Source organism: Sinocyclocheilus rhinocerous, unplaced genomic scaffold, assembly GCF_001515625.1.
Source record: "Sinocyclocheilus rhinocerous isolate Xijiao unplaced genomic scaffold, SAMN03320098_v1.1 scaffold5625, whole genome shotgun sequence".
Lineage (NCBI taxonomy): Eukaryota > Metazoa > Chordata > Actinopteri > Cypriniformes > Cyprinidae > Sinocyclocheilus > Sinocyclocheilus rhinocerous.
The window spans coordinates 23,459-47,802 of record NW_015639060.1 but is presented as its reverse complement, the minus strand read 5'-3'; the positions used below and the strand labels follow the sequence as shown (position 1 = coordinate 47,802).

General features: G+C 36.2%; 2 protein-coding genes across 2 annotated transcripts in view; both read right to left on the bottom strand.

Moving 5' to 3' along the window:
* Positions 1-19,520, bottom strand: part of slc22a21 (solute carrier family 22 member 21) — a 78,227-nt gene extending 58,707 nt beyond the window's left edge. The window contains exons 1-2 of the mRNA XM_016566553.1: positions 19,047-19,520; positions 17,723-17,826 (exon numbers count right to left, since the gene is read on the bottom strand). Of these exons, the coding sequence (XP_016422039.1) occupies positions 17,723-17,826; positions 19,047-19,451 (509 nt within the window). The 5' untranslated portion in view covers positions 19,452-19,520. The remainder of the gene's footprint in view (positions 1-17,722; positions 17,827-19,046) is intronic.
* Positions 19,521-19,614: 94 nt separating this feature from the next.
* Positions 19,615-24,344, bottom strand: part of LOC107750988 (solute carrier family 22 member 4-like) — a 15,721-nt gene continuing 10,991 nt past the window's right edge. Inside the window, exons 6-9 of the mRNA XM_016566556.1 lie at positions 24,073-24,312; positions 23,913-23,942; positions 23,352-23,501; positions 19,615-19,727 (exon numbers count right to left, since the gene is read on the bottom strand). Coding sequence (XP_016422042.1) covers positions 19,615-19,727; positions 23,352-23,501; positions 23,913-23,942; positions 24,073-24,312 — 533 coding nt within the window. The remainder of the gene's footprint in view (positions 19,728-23,351; positions 23,502-23,912; positions 23,943-24,072; positions 24,313-24,344) is intronic.

Below are 24,344 nucleotides of genomic sequence, written 5' to 3'. Positions count from 1 at the left end.
CGAACACTTTGAATAGGAACATGACGTCATTTTGGTCTAGAATCGAAGTACTACATGTCTGCCATCTAGTGGTAGGGAATACAAATGAGATATTATACTATATTAGGATCGACAGCCTATTTTATTAAGTATGACATCTTGTTGCAATTTTGCGACTTTGGCGCTTAGAGGGTTAATAAATCACCACAGCAAAACCGTTCAAGCTATCCAAAATCCATCCGCAATATAAGTTCCTCAATGTTTTGGAATCATGTAGACAAAGTTTGGTGTGTATAGTATAATTCTCCTCTGAGGAGTATGCATTAATTCACAGCTATATTTTTCCAAATATCCATTTTCAAATCAAAATAGCCGACTTCCTGTTGGTCGTAGCTAATGACTAAATTAGAAAGTTGTCCAGCTTGATGAGAACAATATATGTACCAAGTTTGGTGACTGTAGCTAAAACTAACCCCCCAAGTTTTGTCAAAAGGTGGCGCTATAGAGTGCCTCTTCCACGCCCTTTTATGAGCTTTTGCCAGTGTCTATCTATCATTAATACTGATATGTGTGCTGAGTTTCATCAAATTCTAAGCATGATATCTGCCTCAAAATCAAGAATATTAAAGTTTGACATGTTGCCATGGCAACAGTATTTTAAAAATCAATAATCCCTTCACAGTTTTACATCAGCTGTGTTTTGTCATTATTAACGTGTGTGCCAATTTTCATGAGTTTTTGAGCACGTTAAGGCCCCCAAAAACCCCTGGATAGTCGATAAAAAAAAATTTAATAAAAAAAAAAAAGAATACTTCAAAAAACAAGAGTTTTAATAATCCTTAGGAAATCAATAGGGCCCTGCGCCTTAGTGGCTTGGGCCCTAGTAATAATCCTTAGGAAATCAATAGGGCCCTGCGCCTTAGTGGCTTGGGCCCTAATAATAACTAGAAGCTAAAGTTAGTGAACTAACTTTGATGTCGACTTGGCAAAAGAGCCAGAGTACTTGTGTGTCCAGCGTTCTTGAGCTGCCCCGCTGCAAAAAAAAAAAAAAACATACAACAGTATTTTTCTATGGACCCTTGCTATTTTCTGTTCTAATAAAAAGCCTAGGCTATGACAACAGCTTCGACAGAGTTGGCTAGCTGGATGCGAAATAAGTCATGCCTTTTATTTTTTTTCCCTGTGTGCTATTTCAAAGTCCTGTCATCGAAGCGTTGTGGGAAATGACACAGAAGGTAACTGAAAAAATGCGGTTTAACTCAAGGCAATCATTAGGAGTACAAGCACAATGGTTTGTGTAGATGATGCAGTTACACAATGGATGTGTCTCTTTTCAAGTAAATTATGAATACTATTATATGCACAATATGAAAATAGATAACTAATATAGTGTCCCTTCTTCACTTTTTCAGTAATGTCTGACAACTTGAGAAATATATTGTCAATACCATTAAAATTAAGATAAAAAGTAATGGTCTATCAGTATTTAGGAGATTACAGTTTTTGCATACTTAATATTGGGCTTTATTAAAGGTTATGAAAATATAATGAATTTATATGCATTTTTATTCAGTCACTTAAATGAAATATTTTCAAAGTCTTTGAACAGATCTTGAAGGATTTGCTATCCTGTGGCTCCCTCGTGTGGACAGCATTAGCATTATGGCCTTCATCTCTGAACCAAATTAAGATTAAATGGGCAATATTTCTTGAATGATTAGTTTAATGATTAGTTTACTGATAATATACCCACATTAAACTCGAATTTACTGATTCTGTATATTATTTCATGCTTTAAGAGTTTAATTTTCAACTTACATTTTTAAGCAGTGATTATTGATTATTATGTGACTTGTTAAATTTTTTTTTTTTTACAATTATAATATATAAACAATATAATGATGAAAAAAGTACAAGAGTTATTGTTTCCCTAATATTTTGTATAGACATTTGTTATTTTGTATTGTAATGAAGAAGGTTTTTATGACAACAAAAATTGTCATTTCTAAAAATTAAACACTAATTTCATTCATATTGTTTTTCAATAGGTCAAGCACCTTTTCATAAATATGACTGTTTCCAAGTTTTTTTTTTTTTTTAGGATTTACATTTAAAAAAAGTAAAAGACAAGTAGGCTACTTCAAGCTTTTTAAGCAGCTTGTACAAACCCTGGTGATTTTTGTTATAGACCGCTGTAATTGTCTATTCTAACAAACAAGTTTATTATGATAAAAAAAATGTAGATGTCAGTTAAATTGCGCGATAAACAATCTGCAAACAACAGTATAACAGAGCAGGTTTTAGGTTTGTAGATGTTTAGATGCAGAAATGGAAGAATCCTAAAATAACATTGCATAGTTTTCATAAAATTTTGATTCTTGTTAGAGCAATCAATCAATAAATCAATAAATCAATAAAAGAAGCCAAGACAAACTAATGATTTTCTTGTTTTTATGGATTAACATTGAAGACAGAAAGCAGCTGGTAAATGCAGTCGCTTTAATATTCACATCCATCCACCTCCGATTTATTTCTCAACAGTTTATGTTCATGTGAGACATAAACAAATGTTTTCGATGATATTCGCCAAGCTATCATGTATTTTGAAATAATCTTGTATGTGATTGTCCGTTGTTGCGCTGAGAAGCCAGAATCAACGTGCTCCGGAGTGCAAGCGATCAAGACACGATGCGTTGCTCTGCAGTTAAACACAGAATATCTCACAAGCACTCATACGCACTTATTTGACCTCTATGATATGTTCTTCTAGTTGTATTATCTTCGCTTAAGTGTTGTAATGTACCAGGCTTAAAAACACATGTAAATGATGTAGTTTCTGAATTTAGTCTTTTTGTCCATTCGAGTGTTGAGAAGCCGGCGTGATGCGAGGCGGATGTCAGTGAAACATAAATAAAGCTCACATGCACTTAACTTAGCTCTTTAATATGTTCTTACAATTATATCCTGTAAATTCGCTGGAGTGTTTTTTCACAAGGCTTTAAGACGTGCAAATAAAGAATTTTAATGAGGACGCTGCAGTGAGCTCGCGATCTCAGTAAGCTGACGCAAGGCTTTCAGTTACACAAAAAAACAGCTCACAAACACCTGAATTTAGCTCTTGTGTTCTATTAGGTGGATCGCATGCAATCGTTGGAATATTTTATTTTAAAAGGCTCTAAAACAAGTGCAAATGCAGTAGTTTTTATGAGCACGTACGGACTGCACTCACTGATCGGTGCGGTGACAGTTCTCTCGTCTTTCACACTGTTCTCTGGCCAGACAATCATTATTAATGAGCCCTGACCTGGTAATGATCAGATATGTTGTGTAGCTTGTCCGGGTGAAAGAAATTTATGTATTTATTTGTATTTTTAACCGATTTTAAAGTGAAACTGAGTAAGAGGAGTTATACAACTTTTTCTTCTTGTTAGAAATAAGAAAAACGCTAGTATATTATTTAATGAAAATAAAGAATACCCATCGTAATGGCAAATTAGGCCAATGTAATTATTAAGCAGTTGCAAAAATAAATGAATATATCTGGCGGTCAAGGACTGTATGAAGTGTAAACGATCTGGCAGCGAACGGGACACAAAGTTTTGCTTGCAGGCCGATTAACGAGGTGAGTCATGAAAAAATATTACAATACAATTGTTTGGATAATAAAAACAGGACTAATTAGTTGATATACATTCAGTAATAATGAGAATATGCTTTATATGTAATTTTGACCATTATTAAGGATATTTGTTCGTTGTGTATTTTAATAGAACACGTAATGTAGGGCAAGGTGTGCCAGTATGCAAATATTGTGATGTCTTACTTTTTAAAACCACGAATAGTTCATTATATAATTTGGGTTAGTGAGGTAAAAGAGAAGAAAACTAAAATATTATCGATTATCAGCAAGCCCATGAGCGTAGAATACAGTAGGGACGTGGGGGTTGCGTTGCCCACTCTTAATAAAACGTAACAATTGTAGCCCACACTTTTTTTTTTCATGCAAGTGTATTCATGTAGAAGTTTTTATTAATCTAGATTTAAATACAAAGAGACAAGATAGTTTATGCATGATCCAATGTTTTATTCGTATTCAAAACAAGTGAACAACACGAAGCGCTAAATACTGTTATTCAGTGTTTCATACATTTTCAAAGGCAGAGGGTGCTATGACGTGCCAGGTAGCCCCTAATATGGACAAAGGCAAACAGCTTTCGCTGTTGTGAAGTTGAATAATAAGCAGAACCATTTTGAGTGATAACATGCGAAGACAAACGCACAATCGCAACAACATATGGTCTATATGTGTTTGAGTCATCTGAAATAATGAATATAGTATATGTAAATAATGCAGTGATAATTGACAGCATGTAGGGTTATTACAGTATAGAAAGTATTAAGCCATATTCTTTGATGAAAATTTGAAAAGTGTTTGTAATATATAAAAGAAATCATAAAATGGTCATTGGGATAATACAGGGAAACATTTTATAGAATAAAATTTTGGTTAATTAAATTTAGTTTTGGTTATTGTTTAGCAGTGTATTTGAATTTGTAGCTAATTTAAAGTGAGAGATAAGAAAAATCACAACATGACAAATTAGATAAAAGTTAACAAAAGAACTAAAAAGATATGTACAAGCAGAGTGTTCTGATGGTCCTCTAAATGGCTTTTACAGTAAAATGTGCAAAACAAGTAATTATACAGTATACAAGTACTACTGTATTAACATGATAAAGTGTATTACATGTTTGTGCTTTTGGAAATGATCTCTTACATTCCCGAGTAGTTTGATTTATTTATTTGCTTGCTTGCAATTCAGGTTTAATATAAAGTATTGTGGATTCAGTAAATGTAGTTGTGGCGAGAGTAATTGTTTATTTGGTCATTTTTGTAATAATATACTGTATATTGGGATGTACTTTTAATAATATGGTGTTGTTGTTATGTAGTTACTTGTGTTGATTAAATGGTCACATTGTTTAATATTTCACTTGTCATAGGCATCTATAATAGCATTGCGTACAAAATAAAATGCTATAGTTTGCTTAGTTTAACATTGATGTACTATGTATTTGTGTTTTTTAGATTGTGTCATCTTGGTGTGATTCCTTCACTGCAACTCAATATTGGGTGTCAGAGGTAATCAGTAACAGATAAACACGCCGACTACATTCATATTTAGATATAAGCTATAGCTCTCTTGAATAGCCTGTTTCCATTGTAATGTGTAAACTTAGTATTGTGCCTTATTTGGATTTGAAAGTTGTCACTATCTAAAACAAATTTTTATTTTTCCTAGGTGTTTTTTCATATGACAGTTTTGCGTAGGCTGTACTTCTGTAAACATACTGTATTATGTGAATAAAAGTAATTAGTCTTTTGTCATGATATTTGCATTTAATGCAATTACTGAATCTTGGATAAACAGAAATTAATCATGTATTTAAGTTAGTTTAGAGTAAAGTATGACATGTTTCACCCTCAAGTGGGTAAGTTATTGTCTTTATATTCTAAAAAAAAAACAAGATAACCAAATGTTTTTTTTTCTATATTAATGTTATCAGTATTCATTTAAATGTGAAGTTTTGAAATGTTAGTCAATGTGCATTTAACATTGTAATTAACATGATTTTTCTCTGTGTGTGTTATACTAATTTAAACTCATGCTTTTGTTCTTTTTCATCCTTTCTCTTCCAACTGACAACTGGCCACGCTCATGCTGCTGCATTGCTTTGCTACTAACCTTTTATGCATCTAAGCTACACTTGCCAACGCATCTTTGAAAAGTGGTCAGAAAAACTACCCAAATACTGATCTTTGATCACATCTGAATCCAAAACACTTGATATTGCAAAGAGAAATCTTTGACTCTGAATTATAATCTCAATACACAGGTAAGAGAACTAAGTTACAATTTCACAAACAGTGAAAAGAGAGATGTAAATGTACCTTCATGTACACTGTTTCCATTGTCTTCAAGGACCATTGATTTGACGACTTCATCAACTTGTTGGCATAAACAATAAAGACATATTACCTTTGAGTATCAGTTAATTTATCAGTATATATTCAGTAACGTAAAATTACATACATTATTTATTTATTTACCACGTTTATTTCCCAGTGCTGAAACAACACCATGCCAAGAAAAGGAAAGAGGAGTGCATCTCAGAAACGACACAGAAAGCTAGAAGTTGCATCGGGTGCCAGTAGCAATACCAACTTTGTGTCAGGTATGAATGATGCACACACATATGTTGTGTCTGTTAGAGCATCACATTGTCAAACTGATCCTAGGTACAACATTTACTCCAGAGGCTGCCAGTGTACTTGCAATTCTTTAATGTTCATAGCAGTCCATCATGAACGTAATGAGCTAAGCAGTAGTGATTTAGATAACATTTTACAGAAAGGTGATGCACTTTACACTAGAGCCAAACAAACGCTGCAGAGCAAAGGACAATTTGCACATAACTTTTTTAACTTTGATGAGCTACCGAGGACAGTTGAGACCAACTCAGAGTTGTATAACATAGTGAAACATCCTAGGAGCTTTGGATTTCTAAGAGATACACCTGCACTAGGTGATTATGAAAATCTTGCAAACACACTGCAATGTCTCAAAACTGATGTGAGTGATGCTTTGCTGTTATGTGGACAAACATGTATTGCTGTGTTTAGAGATCGCTCATGGAGGTTTGGTTAATTTGATTCACATTGCAGAACAATTGAAGGCATGTACACTGATGAAAACACAGGTACGGCTTTAATGCTGATATTTTCTCTTTAGAAGATTTGATAGAGAGATTGCTATTATTGTTGCAAGCGTGTTTGGACTTAGGAGACCAAGAACAGTTTGATCTGCTGCCTGTATCATTCGTAAATACATTAATGGAAAGTTGTGTACATACTTGGCATTGTGTGACGAACTATGAGCTTGAAAGGAATAGACAGCCATCTGTCTCTGCTGAGAACGAAGGTCTATCCAACAGTCAACAGTCTGCTGATATTTCACAACAGTATGTTCAACTCCAAGAGTCACCTCAACAGTTACCTGAGAAAATTTCCCCCGGAGTTACATTAATTAAGACAAACTGAAATGAGCAGTCAAAGAAACTGAACAAGATTCGAAAGAGAAAGGCTTATAATAAAAAATGGCGCAAAGACCTGGCTCACAAGAAACATGAGAAAAAAACAGATTTTACATAAAGTCTATGACTATAAAAAAAGTAGCAAATACAGGCAAAGACATAAACAAGCCATGAAGAACACATATTGGAATAATTTGATTTACAGGGAAAAACACAAACAAGCAATGAAACACAAGTTTAAAAATATTAATGAACACAGAGAGAGAAAAAAGAGAAAGGTTACCAGCAATTACAGGTATAGTGCTAAACACTGTTGCCATACAACCCTGATGAAAGTTTTCATGCCAGACATTGCAGTAGCTAATATGGTTCAGTTCACTCCCATTCCTCCAGAACTCAGTAATTTGAATATTCTTGAGAGACATGTTATTGCGAAGTACATTCCCTTTGCTAAAATTATAACGCTTCCTAAAGGTCAACAGAGAGCTATTAAAGGAGCCGCAATATCAGTTGCATCTGAAGTGGAATCAACAGTAAAATGCTTACCAAGACCAAGAACTGAAGCTCAGCTGCTAACAGTGAAACTGTGAGACGTCTGTTCTACAAAGGTCACTATCAGTTTCAGACTGTGAATATGCATAAAGTTTTGTGTGCTTTAAGAAAACTAAAAGAAATTCATTCAGAGTATAAAGATATCATTATAAATAATACAGTGTTAGAAGAAGAAGTGTATAATCAGCATGAACAGTCTGCAAATTAAATCAGTGCTTCTGATGACGAAATGGATATTGACAGTAGCAGCCGAACTGACAACACAGAAGAACAGAGCAATGAAAATGAACACAATGATTCAAGTCATGACCCTGAGAGTACTGAAGAACATCCTCCTGGTCTTGCCTTGGATACATGTCTTCAGCCCCCAGATCTTGGCCAGCACTTGTTGTCCTATGAAGATATTTTGTATTGCCCCAGCAGAGAGAAATAAACCTACAGGTATGTTTAAGATTCCTAAATTAGAGTCTATGTCCAGTTGAAGCTGGTCCAGTGCAGCTTCCAAATGGTATGAATACCATTGATGAGCCTGCCAGAACAAAAAGTGTCTCCCCTAGCAGATACTTTAACACAAGATTGTTCTCTGTTGATAATCGCTGTGATCGCGATACAAACTATATTTTCTTTGCGCAATTTGTCACTGAAAATAAACTGTTCACTGCTGCAGGACAAACAAGAGTTAGAAACGCTTGTAATAAACAAGGAAGCAACACGTTTCATGCAACCATTAAGAGGGACTCCAGCATACTGAGAGAAAACTCTGCGCAATTTATTTGCCATGTTGAGACAACTGGGCACTCCCACATTGTTCTGTACATTTAGTGCTGCTGAGATGAGATGGCCTGAAGTCATAACTGCTATTAAAGCACAACACGGTGAAAGTGTGAACTTCTTTGAATTAGACTGGTCTGAAAAATGTGAAATTCTGAGAAGCAACCCCGTCACAGTAATGCGAATGTTTGAGAAACGAGTTGAGGCCTTAATGAGAGATCTAATCATGTCACCTGCTCAACCTATTGGTGAGGTTATTGACACTTTTTATAGAGTGGAATTCCAACAACGTGGCTCTCCGCACATTCACTGCTTATTTTGGGTGAAAGAAGCTCCAGAATTTGAAAAAGATCAAGATCAGGATGTGTGTGATTTCATTGACAAATACATCTCATGCAAATTACCAGACCCAAACAAAGACCCTGAGCTGCATAGAATTGTAAGCGAAGTACAGTTGCACAGTCGTAATCACTCAAAGTACTGTAGAAAAAACAAGAAACACTGCAGATTTTAATTTCCTAAACCACCCATTAACAGAACCATGATAACCCGCCCCAGACCTCCCCCTGTAGATGATTCTGAAAACCAAGATGAATCAATAGAAGACAGAGATCATGGTAATGTTAAAAAAGCCAAAGCACAACTTCAAAAAGTGTGGGATCTACTGAATGACTGAAACCACTGCACAACTACTTAATAAAGTCAACATGACTTATGAAGAGTATGAGAATTATATTGAAGTTCTGTCTACATCAAATGTAACAGTTATGGAGAGACGACCACAGGACTGCTGGGTTAATGGCTATAATCCTTCGCTGTTAAGAGCTTGGAATGCAAATATGGACATACAATTTATTCTGAATCCGTATAGCTGTATCATGTACATTCTTTCATACATTTCAAAAGCTGAACATGAGATTAGCAATTACCTAAAACAGAGTTATAAAAGACTCAAGTCATGATAACCTGTCTGATCGTGAATGCATGAAGCAAGTTATGAATGCCTATTCAAAGAACAGAGAAGTCAGCGCACAAGAGGCTGTTGCTCGCATATGTAGTCTAAAATTGAAATCGTCATCACGCACTGTCATATTCATACCTACCGATGACAATGCTGTAAAGATGAGTTTACCCATGAAATATTTGCAGACCATGGATCCTGATTTGGAAAATGTGTGGATGACAGGATTACCAGACAAGTACAAGGCCAGACCAAACAGTCCTGAATTTGAGAACATGTGCATGGCTGAATTTGCAAGTGAATACCGCATAGTTTACGCAGGAAACAAAAGGTAAAAATGTTTTGCCACTTCAAAAAAATATGGGTCACATACAGAGAAGAACAAAGGGAAAACCCGCTGTTATTAGATTTGCTCGTTTTCCACAGCAGAAAAACCCAGATAAGTTTCTATGGAACAAGAAAACTTTATCTGCCATATCGCACAGATGACCAGCTTAAGACCACAAGACTCCTAACATATGCATCATTTTATGCATTTGCTTCAGTAAAACTACCAGGCACTGATGAACTGCAGCGTGTGTTCAACATTGTAAATACAAACCGTGAAAAATACGAAAAACATAATTAGGCCATTGAAAAGGCAATTGAAAATTTTGAACAGAATGGTCCAATTGAAGATGCATGGAGTACGTTGGCACCAGCGAATGAACTAATTAGATTGGAGAGCATTATGGAACGTGAACCCATTGATCCTAATGAAGTAAACTAGCAGGATGAAGTTCCTGAATACACATCATCAACCTCTCTCAGTAACACAGCTATGCCACTCATGGAATCCTGCACAGATTCGCAAAATGTATCAGAGCTTAAAGGTTCTAAGCTGTTCGCCAATCACAACGCACTGGGACAGCTAACCAATCACAGCACATTTTATTTTTCGGAAGGCAGACCTTCATCAAAGCCAGAACTAATCGAGCCGTTTGTGCCAGTCTGGGGAGAAAGGTATTTTAATAATGTAAATTATGTGAAAAATAATGTGTTTTTCGAACCACCAAGCATGAGAGCATGTTCTAGTACACCCCCAAAACAAAATCAAGACTTTGTAAAAGAGCATAATAGGACCCCTTTAAATCAAACACAGGCATCTATATTTTATGCTGTGCATGACTGGTGCAAAAGATGTGTTTCTGGTGAAAAACCACAACAGTTTATATATTTTTAAATGGAGGTGCTGAAGTTGGTAAGTCACACGTTATAAAATGCATTTTTGCAGAAGCAACCAAAATCCTGAGTAGGCTTCCGTGCACATGAGACCATACAGATATTTCCAAGCCAACCGTTCTCTTGACTGCGTTCACAGGAACTGCTGCATTTAATATCTCAGGTAAAACACTTCACTGTCTTCTGAAACTACCAAGAAGCTTGAAGCCTCCATACCAAGGCCTGGGAAACATTTTGGATGAAATCAGGGCAGACCTCTCTAATGCACACATCTTAATTATTGATGAAATATCTATGGTGTCAAAACAGTTGTTTGCCTATGTGAACTGGAGACTGCAACAGATTAAAGAAATCCAGAAGCCTTTTGGTGGATTGTCCATACTAGTTGTTGGGGATTTCTTTCAACTGCCGCCACTAGGAAGAGCTAAACCACTCTGTGTGTACGAGGACCATGTGCTAGACGTCTGGAAGGATCATTTTCAAATGATAACACTGACACAGATCATGAGACAGAGAGATGATCTTGCATATGCTGAGTTGCTCAACAGGCTAAGAGTGAAACAGAAGCAGGACAAACTGAATGATGCAGACAAGTGCATGTTAGAAACAGTCACAAGATCCTCCCCTGAAGAGTGTCCCACTGATGCATTACACGTCTATGTAACCAATAAAGAGGTAGACAATCATAACATTGAAGCCATATCCTCGCTCTTTTCGGATATTATTAACATTGATGCAGATGACTACAAAAAAGACCCACGAACAGGTGAGATGAAAAGGCAAGTTGCCCCATGTAAAGGAGACAAATGTGACCTTCTCGACACACTACAGATTGCTATTGGTGCACGAGTGATGCTAACCAGAAATATTGATGTAGAAGATGGCCTGGTTAATGGTACTTTTGGCAACGTGGCAAAAATAACAACTCAGAACCGAGACACTGTTTCATATGTGCAATTAATTGGTCTGCATTTGGATAATGTAAATGCTGGACAGAAATATCGCAAAAAAGCACCTGAAGGAGATGACAGCATTGTCTTTATTGAAAGGTCAGAAGAACCACTCAAAAGAAAGAGGACGGTTCGAAGACAATTCCCCATGAAGCTTGCTTTTGCATGTACTGTTCATAAAGTGCAAGACATGACAACTGATTCTGCTGTCATATGTCTGAAACGCATATTCGAACCAGGCATGGCATATGTTGCACTCAGCAGAACAACATCACTCAGCGGATTGCACATTACTGACTTTGATGAAAAGAAAATTTTATGTGATCCTAAAATATGTTCGTCCTTGGAGAATATGCCAAAAGCTGACTTTTGTAATGTCCAGCCCATCCTACACATACTGCAAGACTCAAGACTTAATTCATCTCTCAAAATCCCTCATCATAACACAGAAGGACTGCAGTGTCATATGGATGATTTAAAATGCCACCATGAGCTACTATTGACTAATGTTTTGTGTTTCACTGAAACACATTTGTCTGGCTCAGCTGTTCCTGAGGATCTCCAGCTGGATGGTTACACTATGTACAAAAGGAACAGAAATGTATCTTACACAAACTATTCACATTTGGCTAACAGGAAAGGTGGTGGTGTAGCAATGTATGTGAAAAACTACTTTCAGGTTCGTCCTGAAAGTTGTAAAGAATGTAAAGAATGTTACAGACTTGGAATGCTTGGTTTTAAAGGTAGAAACTCCTAGACAAGCACTTATTGCAGTAATCTACAGACCACCAAATTACAATTGATAATCTTTGATCTTTGATTTCAGTCCTATTATAGTATGCGGAGACTTCAATGAAGATCCGCTGTCCAGTGGCAACAAACCTATTCTAAGTTTATTTAAAGAAAAAGGTTATACCCAACTTATTAACTCTGGGACAACAGAAAACAACACTCTTCTGGATCCTGTGTTCATAAACTTTGCACACTCACATGTCAGAGCAGGTGTACTACAGACATATTACAGCTATCATGATCCTGTGTATTGTATTTTAGAATAGATGCAATGATTTTCTGTAAAAAAAACAAACAAACAAAAAATCTTTATAACTCACACCTTCAACACGTCTGTAATATAAGTATATTCTTTTCATAAATACAATGCATATCAATAAACTGTTTACTTGTGAGTCTGTTTCTTGTGTGCATGTGTGTGTGCATGTGTGTGTATGTGTTAAACAGAGAATGTGTGTGTGTGTGTGTGTGTGTATGTGTCGGTGAAAGAACCGGCTTTACTGACAAGATGCGCGTTAAATATCGCATGCGATTTATCGTGCAGCCCTAATGTGTGTGTATATATGTTTGTGTGAGAGCGTTAGATATGTAATGAATGGAGAGTGAGTGTCCTTTCCAAGGATTGCCACCTTGATGTGGTGGAAAGGCTTGCGCGTTCCAGTGATCCCAAGAGTAAACCAGTCTGGAGATTTTCACTCCAGTTTGGCTTGGGTGAGGTTCCAGACTAAGTGCCATCCAAATGGTCATTAATTGAACTAAATAAAATCTTATTTTAACTACTAGGCTATGAAGAAAGCTTCAACAGAGTTGGCTAACTGGATGCGAAATAAGTCATGCCTTTTATTGTTTTCCCTGTTTGTTATTTGTTAATTACTTGTTACATTCAGTTATGTCAAATATGTTGTCAATACCATTAAAATTAAGATAAAAAAAAATGTAATGGTCTATCAGCATTTAGGAGATTATAGTTTTTGGATACCATTTTGGGATTTATTAAAGTTTATGAAAATATAATGAATTTATATGCATTTTTTTAGTCCTTTAAATGAAATATTTTCAAAGTCTGAACTAAGATCTTGAATGATTTGCTATCCTGTGGCGCCCTCGTGTGGACAACATTAGCATCATGGCCCTCATCTCTGAACCACATTAAGATTAAATGGATAATAGTATTGAATGATTAGAAAAGTTTAATGATTACTTCACTGATAACATACCCACATTAAACTCAAATTCGCTCATTCTGTATCTTATTTCATGCTTTAAGAGTTACATTTTCAACTGACATTTTAAGCATGATTGATTATTATGTCACTTGTTACATGGTTATTTAACAATTATAATATATAAACAATAAAATGATTTAAAAAGTACAACAGTTGTTGTTTTCATAATGTTTTCTATAGACCCTTGTTATTTATTTAGTCACTTAAATGAAACATTTTCAAAGTCTTTAAACTGAGATCTTGAAGGATTTGCTATCCTGTGGCGCCCTCGTGTGAACAACATTAGCATCATGGCCCTCATCTCTGAACCACATTAAGATGAAATGGCCAATATTTTTTGAATGACTATAAATGTTCAATTAGTTTACTGATAATATACCCACATTAAACTCAAATTTACTGATTCAGTATCTTATTTCATGCTTTAAGAGTTAAATTTTCAACTTCCATTTTTATTCTGTAATGATTGATTATTATGTGACTTGTTAAATGGTTTTTTGAGCAATTTTAATATATAAACAATATAATGATGAAAAAGTACAACAGTTATTGTTTTCATAATATTTTGTATAGAAAGTTTTGTATTGTAATGAAGAAGGTTTTTATGACAACAAAAATTGTCATTACTAAAAATTATACACTAATTTCATTCATATTGTTTTTCAATAGGACAAGCACCTTTTCATTAATATGGCTGTTTCCAAGGTTTTTTTTAGGATTTACATTTCAAAAAGTAAAAGACAAGTAGGCTACTTCAAGCTTTTTAAGCAGCTTGTACAAACCCTGGTAATATTTGTTATAGACCGCTGTAATTGTCTATTCTAACAAACAAGTTTATTATGATAAAAACATGTAGATATCAGTTAAATTGCGCGATAAACAATTTGCAAACAACAGTATAACAGAGCAGGTTTTAGGTTTGTAGATGTTTAGATGCAGAAATGGAAGAATCCTAAAATAACATTGCATAGTTTTCATTAAATATTGATTCTTGTTAGAGCAATAAATAAATAAATAAAAGAAGCCAAGACAAACAAATGATTTTCTGGTTTTTATGGATTAACATTGAAGACAGAAAGCAGCTGGTAAATGCGGTCGCTTAATATTCACATCCATCCACCTCCGATTTAATTCTCAAAAGTTTATGTTCACGTGAGACATAAACGAATGTTTTCGATGATATTCGCCAAGCTATCATGTATTTTGAAATAATCTTGTCTATGTTTGTGCAACAGAAGTCTTTCTTATTGAGAGAAGCGAGGATGAATGCGGTCCGGAGTGCGAGCGTCCGAGCTGCGACGCGTTGCTCTAAAAAATATCTCACAAGCACTCATAAGCACTCATAATATGTTCTTCTATATTTACTGTGTTGGATCGCTGGAATGTTTTGATTTATAAGGCTGTATAACTGTGTTCAGTCGCTGGTGTGTTTTAACTTAAAAGGCTTTTAAACAATTGCAAATTAATAAGTTTAATGAGAATGCTGCAGTGAGCTGCGATCTCAGAAACCCAACGCAAGGCTTTCAGTTACTCAAAAAACACCTCAAACACTTGAATTTAGCTCTTGTTGTGTTCTAATGGGTGGATTGTATGCAATCACTGGGATATTTTATTTTAAAAGGCTCTAAAACAAGTGCAAATGCTGTTGTGAGCATGTACGGACTGCACTCGCTGATCGGTGCGATGACAGTTCTCTCGTCTTTCACACTGTTCTCTGGCCATCAGACAGTCAATATTATCCTGTCCTGACCTGGTAATGATCAGATATGTTGGTGTAGCTTGTCATTGTGGATGAAATTTATGTATTTATTTGTATTTTAACCGATGTCAAAGTGAAACTGAGAGAAGTCATTCGGCTCCTCTTTCTAGAGGAGAGAATTGCTCCTCTAGGGGCGCAATTTTTCTCAGCCAATGTAAGTTTATGGGAAATTTTTCATATTTAATAATTATTTATTAAAAAAACTAAGTCTGATCAGTCTGAAAAGATATAACACACTTCTCGCAATCAGGGCTCAGGTCTCTGTCGAGTTTGAATTAAAGCCCTGGGACGAGTTAGAGTTGGAAAATTTAGTCTCAGAATAATAATAATAATAATAATAATAATGTTTAAATAGCATAACAGTATGTTGACCTTTTTAAAGCAATTTTTGTTTACATAATTGAGAAATATTTGAAGGCTACATGCTGTTTTATTATATTATTTACTTATAAGTATTATAATTAATAATTAACTCATTAATTGAATTTGTTAAAATAGTTCAAGTCCCCCTGCAGTAACTCATTTTATCCCTTAAAACACTTCTTTGATAATCACAATGACATATTTAAAGTTTTTTGTCCCATGGAAGTAATTTCTTTATGTCTTGAAATGGCTTGAATGCAATTCTACACTGCGATAGTTCAGCTGCAACACTGGTTACATCACTTGCCCACCGTGGCACCACCCCAACCGTCGTTTTTGATTCTATAGTAATAAAAATCATTTAGTTAAGTTAGAGAACAGACTCTACAACTAAAAACTGAACATGTCTGCTCAATTCAGCGTGAGCCAGATCGGCAGCATGAGGCAGATTTCGCTTCACTCAGATGAAGGCAGAAGATTTGGTTTCAAAGCGAAATGCAAAAGCTCCTATTTAAGTGAGTTTGCCATTATACTGTTTTGTTGTTGTGTTTTTCATTAAAAATAATAATGAACCAACCATTCAAACAATTGCCGTATATTATATTATATAATATATATTTTTCCTTCTCAAGCCATCTCATGTCACAATATGGAAGGTACGTTGCATGCAATTTTGGTTTCATGCCGAAACCATTCAAACAATTGCCGCCCCCGAATAAATATGCTAATTAGCCCCGTCTCCACTCAATCACAGCAGCTCAGACCTGCTTCACTTTCACTCCTTTAACTGAAGTAGTAAATGCTACACAATCGCAATATTGGATAAATGGTTATGAATTAAGTGAATTTCTTCAAATTGCAAAAGGCTTATAGCGTAGAAATCACACAAAGAGAGCTCACCTTGGTTACTAAAAATCTGGATCTCTTATGTACATCACGCCATCATAATGAGAGGATTCGGAAGCACACGGAACAAAATCTGGATTCTGACTATTGGCCATTGCACTCTTGAAATCAGCAGATATGTCTGTGATTGGCTACACTGCTCGAGGCTGTAAAAACAAGATGTAATAGAAACCTTTGACCAGATATGAAAAGCCCCACACGCTGAAACGATGGTTTGATTTTGCTTTAAAGTCAGATTGTCTGTGTTTTTCTCTCCATGATTACTCAGTGCTTCTGAAATACTTTTCTTTAGAAGAGAAAAAAATACAAACTAAATGGCCAGTTTTGTTTAGGAGTTGTTTATTGAACTGATTCAGCCGAACAGCACTCTTGCTCATTTCATATTGCCCAGTGATTAGGACTGCAACCTGCCACAAATGATTATTTTGATAATCGGTTAATGTAATGATTTTTTAGAACAATTATCCAACTAATCATTGATTATTTCACAGATTAATCAGTAGGCTTTAGTCAATTACTCAGCTTTTGCCATTATTAAATATTGAGTTATATATATATTTGTTTGTACTCTGACATATTGGCTGTGTCCCAATTGAGAGGCTGCAATCAAAGACCGATTGCATCACCGCGGTGCGACAAAGGCTGTGAATATGAAGACTCCTTCAAATGTGGCCTCAAAATGCATCCTTCGTATCCCGGGCAATGTAGGATACAACTGAAAGATCCTTTGGGCCCAGAGTGTCCCAAGATTCATTGTGCACTGATGATGACAGGATTTTTTGAGAGAAAATGCTGGATTACAGTGAGTATTGTTTTTTATGTACATGAATGGACCAAGGTGAGCATATTTAGACCGGTTGTGAACCCTGTTTAGTTTTCTGACTGTTTAATATCACTTTCCACAAAGTCCGGTACAAACGTTACTGACGCTCATCAACTGCAGCTGTCACAGTGGCTAGGAGACAAAGTCAATCCTCTTTTTTTTTTTTTATTACCAGTGTTGTTGATAATATCGACTAATCATTTCAGCCCTACCAGTGATATAACAACACAATCATGATGTTCTTTGTTAAATGGGATCTTTGTACCTGTCATTAAATAATTATAATATTCATATGTGGAAAAAAAAAGATTTGATGTTTTTAACCTGTCAGACATCTGTCCAGAGATCACAGAACCAGTCAAAACACCACAGAAGAAGAGTGAGGTCGTCAACGGAGCCCTCCAGTTATCTGAACACACCAGATCCCACTGCGATTGAACAAACAACGCAGGTTTTAAAATGATTATATTCATCTGTAGAAGGAAAATTAGGCAAACTAACTCTAAACTAAGTTGCTAAAAGTTACACAACATATAATCCGCTAAATGGCGTAGTTTACATTATTTGAGCTCTTCTGGTCTTAATTAAATACAGAAGAAAGGGAGTCAAGACAATGTCTCAAATGGGGAAGCTGTCACAATGACTATTGTGTGGAAATTTTGAGTTAAAATTCCAGTTACACAAAACCTCGTTTTCAATGATAATGGGTTTGCATTTTTTTTTTTTTTAGTTGGCATCCAAATCAGAATTAACCCTATTTATTTTCTTAACACATGTTAGTGGTCTTATTTTGAATGAATAGCCATGCAAATATTTTGGAACTAAAAGTCATAACTTGCTTTTTTTGTCATATGAATCACGTCTCTCTGCAGACATATGCCAATCTGTGCTGAAGTCACAATGCATTTCAATCCAAATGTACTTTTTTCATCCAATTTATATTTTTCCTTCTCAAGCCATTTCATGTCACAATATGGAAGGTACGTTGCATGCAATTTTGGTTTCATGCTGAATTAAAACTAGAAACCTCTTTGGGAATTCTGGCCTACAGAAAAAACTTCCAATATCTTTACAGATGTACAAATGCGCCATTTACTGATTAACAAGTAAACAGCATATAATGAAGTCTTTTTTTTTAGCACAAGTGTATTGCTCATGAAAGCCCATGTGTGTGGAAATGAGATAAATTTCAGAGGTCACACTGATATAATTAAAATTATGTATTTTCATTTGTTCCAAATAATGGTTTGATTTTTTTATGTTGCCTTTTACATTTGTGCTGTTTTATTACTTGTTTTGTTCAATAATGGTCTTACTGTTTAAATATAGCTGTAAAAGCCATATCCTAATACGGGTTTAAATGCATGCATTTGAATTAAATAAGCAGGTTCCCATTGTGACAACATGCCCCGCAGCAGGGTGAGCGTGTTTTCACTGACCAGGTCAGTAACAGTGGAAAGTTCAGTCGCTTTTGCAGTCAACAGGCCTACCTCAAGGCAGGCGTTTATACAGAAACGAACTTTAAAAAAAAAAAAACATACTCGGACAAATATTGACCGGAATAAAGCGTCACACCTGCCACTGCATCCGAACCTGAACTTCCGCCTCGCACAGTAATAGAAAACACTGGGCTGGCTGTGAAACGAACCTCTGAAACGATCGTGGAGATGTATGTTCCTGTATCATACTCCCAGCCGTCCAGACAGCCTTCTTGAGGAATATCCGAGACATTCACATCCACCCACGGGAGCAAACCTCGGTCCGAATAGTTTTTCACGACGTCCATTCGGTGTCTTGAACATTTACTGAACCGAGAATCCCGGTTCTCCTCGTCCTCCTCCAGAGGAATAGACGCGTTTCTCCATTCGTCCGTGATATTCAGAGCTGCGGGGATGAGACAGCGATGAGCGGGTGTGTCGCCCATGAAAACCATGGATAAACCCGTGAAGCCATTCGGAATCATGCTCAAACACAAGAGAGCGAAGACTGTCCTTTGAAAAGGGCCCCAGTCTCCCAGGAACGCGGTGCTGTCATCGTAGTCTGGGGAGATCATGGCAGTCAAAGCTTTCAGTGGCTTCAGTCCGGTGTAGTGCCGAAATGTGCGCCCTGCCAGATTATGCACCCCCTAGTATTGGTAGGTTTAGGAGTAGGGGTGGGGTTGGGATTAGGCAATCAGGTAGCGATTTCAACGAGGGGGTGCATAATCTGGCTTTCTTTCAGGTTGAAGGGAGGGAGGAGGCAAACACGCGGATTCGCATCTGTTCGTTTGCCGACAGCGCCGCACGTTTTTCAGTAACGGAGCCGTTTCTCCGGTAGTGCTGATGTAGAGCTGTAATGGAGCCGCGTTAGTGTTTATGTCGAAGCTCTCAGGCCTCCTCAGTTTAAAAGGAAAAAAAACACCTTTATTTATTTATTTTTACTTAACCCTGTTCGCCTGACGGTCGAAAAAGGACCGTATTTAGCTATTTACTTATTTATTTGAATTTACTATACTTTAGTTTGATTTTTTATATATATTTTGTATTTTTAGGGGATTTAATGGTACTAAATAATATTTATGGAATAGTTATCATCCATTTATTTCCTGTTAACCACTTTTTGAGCATTGACCTTAAACTGTAAATCTTTATTTCTCTGGAGTGCAGACTTACATTCGGTCTCTTTTTAAAGAAGACACTTGGCAGATTATTGCTGAAGTGAAAAAAAAAGTTATAGGAATTTATTATTATGAAAAATGCATAAAAATAATATTTTAAAATTGTATATAATTTACTCTCATATTACAAGAAAATCAAAGCCATAAATCTAAATAAGTTTATGCGATCCAATACCTTTTCGAATCATGTCCATGATATATGTGTGTGTGTGTGTTAACATAGCAAGTGCCAAAACCTTTTGCACTGCATAAGTGGCACAGAAGCTGCATCTGAAGTGGCATTATATGTATTTTCACAACATGTTTAATGCGCCTAAAATCTGATATGAATGCATTTGCACTGCAATTACAACTGCATAAATAATGGTATGAAACGAATGTTTTAAATAAACTTTTGAGTACAGAAATATGAAGAAAAAATAAATAAATATGAAACTAAGTCACCTAACTTTACACTAAACTTTAAACGTCAATGATGCTAATGGGGGACCACAACAATTCCTCCGAGGGACCCACAGATTTCTACCAAGCAAGTATAGCTCTACATCAGTACGGCCAGAAAGAGGAAAATAGCTTTTATAAGTGTGTATGCCTTCAAGTCAAAGGTACTAATGCAAAAACATCATGTTAGAGCAAGCAGCGATGGATCAGACGGTTACCTGAGTCTGTTAGAGCTTTCATTCTTCAGCTCCAGTCACATATGCATGAAGAACAGTTTGCCAGTTGTCTGCTAAAGAAAGTAATTTCACATGATGGTTGTCAGTGCTGGCCAATAAATTGATCTTCAGTATTACCCCAGAGTCTTTGAGCCATATAAAATTTTGTTCAAAGTTCAAATAGTTTTAACACTTTGTTTCTTTCTTGAATCAGCATTTCTGAGTAAACTGGTTGGATGAATGGTTTACTGACTCGCTCATAAAAGCTTGCTGCCATCTTCTAGCGTAACAATCTGAACTGAAGTCACTGCAAACTAACCACCACTAACACACAGCCTGTCCAGAACACACAGAGGTGAAAAGCTCCTGCAACACATTGCTGGACTGCATCTGCGTTCAGTGTGAATGCTGCAACCTGTGAACATGGGCACTGGAAAAAAGTACCGCATGCGTACTGCAAACAGATCATGTGTGAAACACGTGTTAGTCTGAATATCAGAATGTCTGTGATTATACGGCCTCTCGCCAAGAATCCAAATACAGCTGTGCTGCAGGGACATGCAGAGTTCCTCAGGGGGTCCAATGTAAAAGAAGGGGCATCAATCACTACAACTATGGACTAGAGTTAAATTTAACTATATATATATATATATATATATATAGCCTGTAAGTGGCACTTGGGTTTCATTGGATCATGATTCATCAAACAGTGTATCAATGCCCTTACAAAAATTAACCATGATTTTATTATAGTAAAAGTTTTTTTAGTAAAATGTTTTTTGGTGTATTGATTACCATTTATATAACCACAGTTTTACTATAAATGGTTAATCTATGGTTAGTGTAGCAAAACCATGGTTAATTTGTGGTTACCATGGTTTAACTATAGTAACCATAGATTTTTGGTTTTATTTGTAGCAAAAGCATGGTTAATTTTCGTAAGGGTATGCAGTACATAAACAAGAATAAATTAAACACTTCTTACTATTAATGCAACGTCTTATATTTTAACCATTTCACATTTGTTAAAAAAAAACACTGAAAACATAGAGTGGCTGCGAAGTTTTCAACCGATTCATGATTAAGAGCTGGAAATTACAGCTGCACTTCACACTGTCCAATTAAATCTGAGCTCGTTTGGGCAAAACACTCATAACGACACTTCAGACCGACAGATTTCAAAACAAACAGGGGTTTTCCGACTTTTGAGTGATTCGTTATGGTTTTGTACTGTACATGTTGTCATATAAATTATAATTCAAATGCATTGTTTTATTGACAGCAATATTACTGTTGAGAGGTGTACTTTTGATTCATTTTGATAAAGGGCAGGAGCTGGAGCTCCCAAAGCGCCTCGTCTGCTCCTGAAGCGCTTCAGTGCCAACACTGCTCAAACACACCGGCCTGTAACGTTTGAGCAATCCTGAACACATTGATGGGCCGACTCAGGTGTGTTTGATTAGGGCTGGAGCTTTGCCATGTAGCTTGAGACGCTTTACAGCAGACATTACGATACCACATCAAAGGCAGTAAAGCTCCTCATGAGGTGGATTTGTCTCGCATACATGATCTGCCTATAAAAGTCAGAAAAACAAGACAAATTGATGTCGCCATGCCAGCTCAACAGTGTAATTCATTCAGGGACATGGTCGCTCATTTGATTAACAGGACATGATTGTTTTTATTTCACTGTCCAGTTGTTAAAGTTTCACTTCTTTGAAGACTTTACTTTTGTCTGCTGTCCACATCATTGCATCCTGTTTTTTGGAGCTCCTCAGTCTAAGTGAGATAAAAGATATGAGATGTTGTATTTTATCTCAATGTGGTTCTGATGAAAATCAGACATTAAATCACATGTATTTTATCTAAAAGCCCCAAACGCTGAACTGAATATAGAGTCCATTGTTAAAAGTAAACATGATCATTTTTAAGCCAGTTAACTGCAAGAGAGGTAATAGAGTACTATGTGTCAAAAAAAGTATCAGAACCAAACAACATTTTTCCTGTGGCATAGGCGCCATTTGTTTAGAAGGAAAACTTGTATAGGCTATCCTAATTTTTAAAGTAAATAAATGCTGGTCTAAAGTTAAAAACAGGTAGAATGTTTTCCTCAATTAAGAAATGATGTCGATTTATTAAAAACATGACTGTTTATTTCTATACATCTGAATCTCTCTTTGGGTTGGTCTCTCCTCCGGTGTTAGGGGCGGTAATGGGTGTGCTCGTAACTTCATTCAGAGTTTGTGTGAGGATGTATAAGATGCGCGGTTCTCTCTCTTTTCTAACTTGTAACAAACGCTAGCTTTCCTAAAATTGTAATGGTAGACTACAACATAGATTTTGGCAAGTATTATATGCTGTTGCTTAACGAACGTATCTGATTCTTTTTTTGTTTAGATCTCGGTAAGATGGTCAGTAGTCTACTTTTTCTTTTTATTTAACTTTGTCAAACTCTAACTAGTTTTAAATTGTTTAACAACACTTAAATGCTCGTCTTGACCCGTTTTTTACTCTTTTCTGGAAAAAATCAGTCATTACATTGTTTATATAGTGTGTATGTTTGATGTTTTTCTTGAAATGTGTGTGTAAAATTTTAATAAAAACTTCCCTTATCCCATTTAATAATCATACCACGTTTCACCTATGCGAGCGGTCATGGAGCACGTTCCCATGGCCATGTTTCTCACCACGGTAGGAAACAGTTCTGAAGTCACTGCATAAACTACACAGAATGCAGCTGTGACACCAAGCTTTCCCAGCATCTCCAGTAAGGTTGCCAACTCCATCAGGTCTGCAAACATACAGATAGACAGATAACTAATGTAAACATAAACAGCCACATACAAATTTGTTACAAATTGTAACAAAATGTAAATCAGAAAAATGTCATCTAAATAGTAAAAGTATGTATCATATCTGCCACTCTGGTTCAGATCTTATTTCGACACAAGCTTGGTCACATTGCCTGTTTGTTTGAAGACTATTTATTGTGGCAACAAGCAACAGCAATCCTTCAATCGGCATCCTGCAGACACACTTCTTAGAAGTTAACCGTCCTGGCTGAAGTTAACCAGTACCCTTCTTTTAAACTGTCCTGCTTATAGGAGGACGATTATTAGGACAGCGTTGACCACTCTAATATGACTGGTTCACAACAACATACAGAACATGGAATGGCCTGAGACACAGAGAAGTGACTGACCTAGAGAGACAAAGACAAACCCAAAGACAAAGAACTGAACAACCTCTCAGTGGAATGAGACCTTTGATCTTACCGGCAGCAAAACACATCAGATCACTCAACATGATCCAAACTAATGACTCAAAGAATTATATACGTGTCAGATGTGTGGTGCAGATACCTTTGGGAATGAGCTGTATGATGAAAATCATAGCTCCACCCATGAGAAGAGTGGAGGACTGACAGAATCTCCTGCTGCAGTATCTGAGCAACAGCATGGCTATAATGAAAGCTGGGATCTCCACCACTGCAGACGGGAAGAAATTCAGGTACAGATTTCCATGAAGGTTTGTGGTGTTCAGAATGAGAGCATAGTAAGACATGGTGATGACCATCCTAAAGGGAAAAACAGCTCTTGTAAATCAGTTGCTTTTACCAGTCTCTCAATCCTGC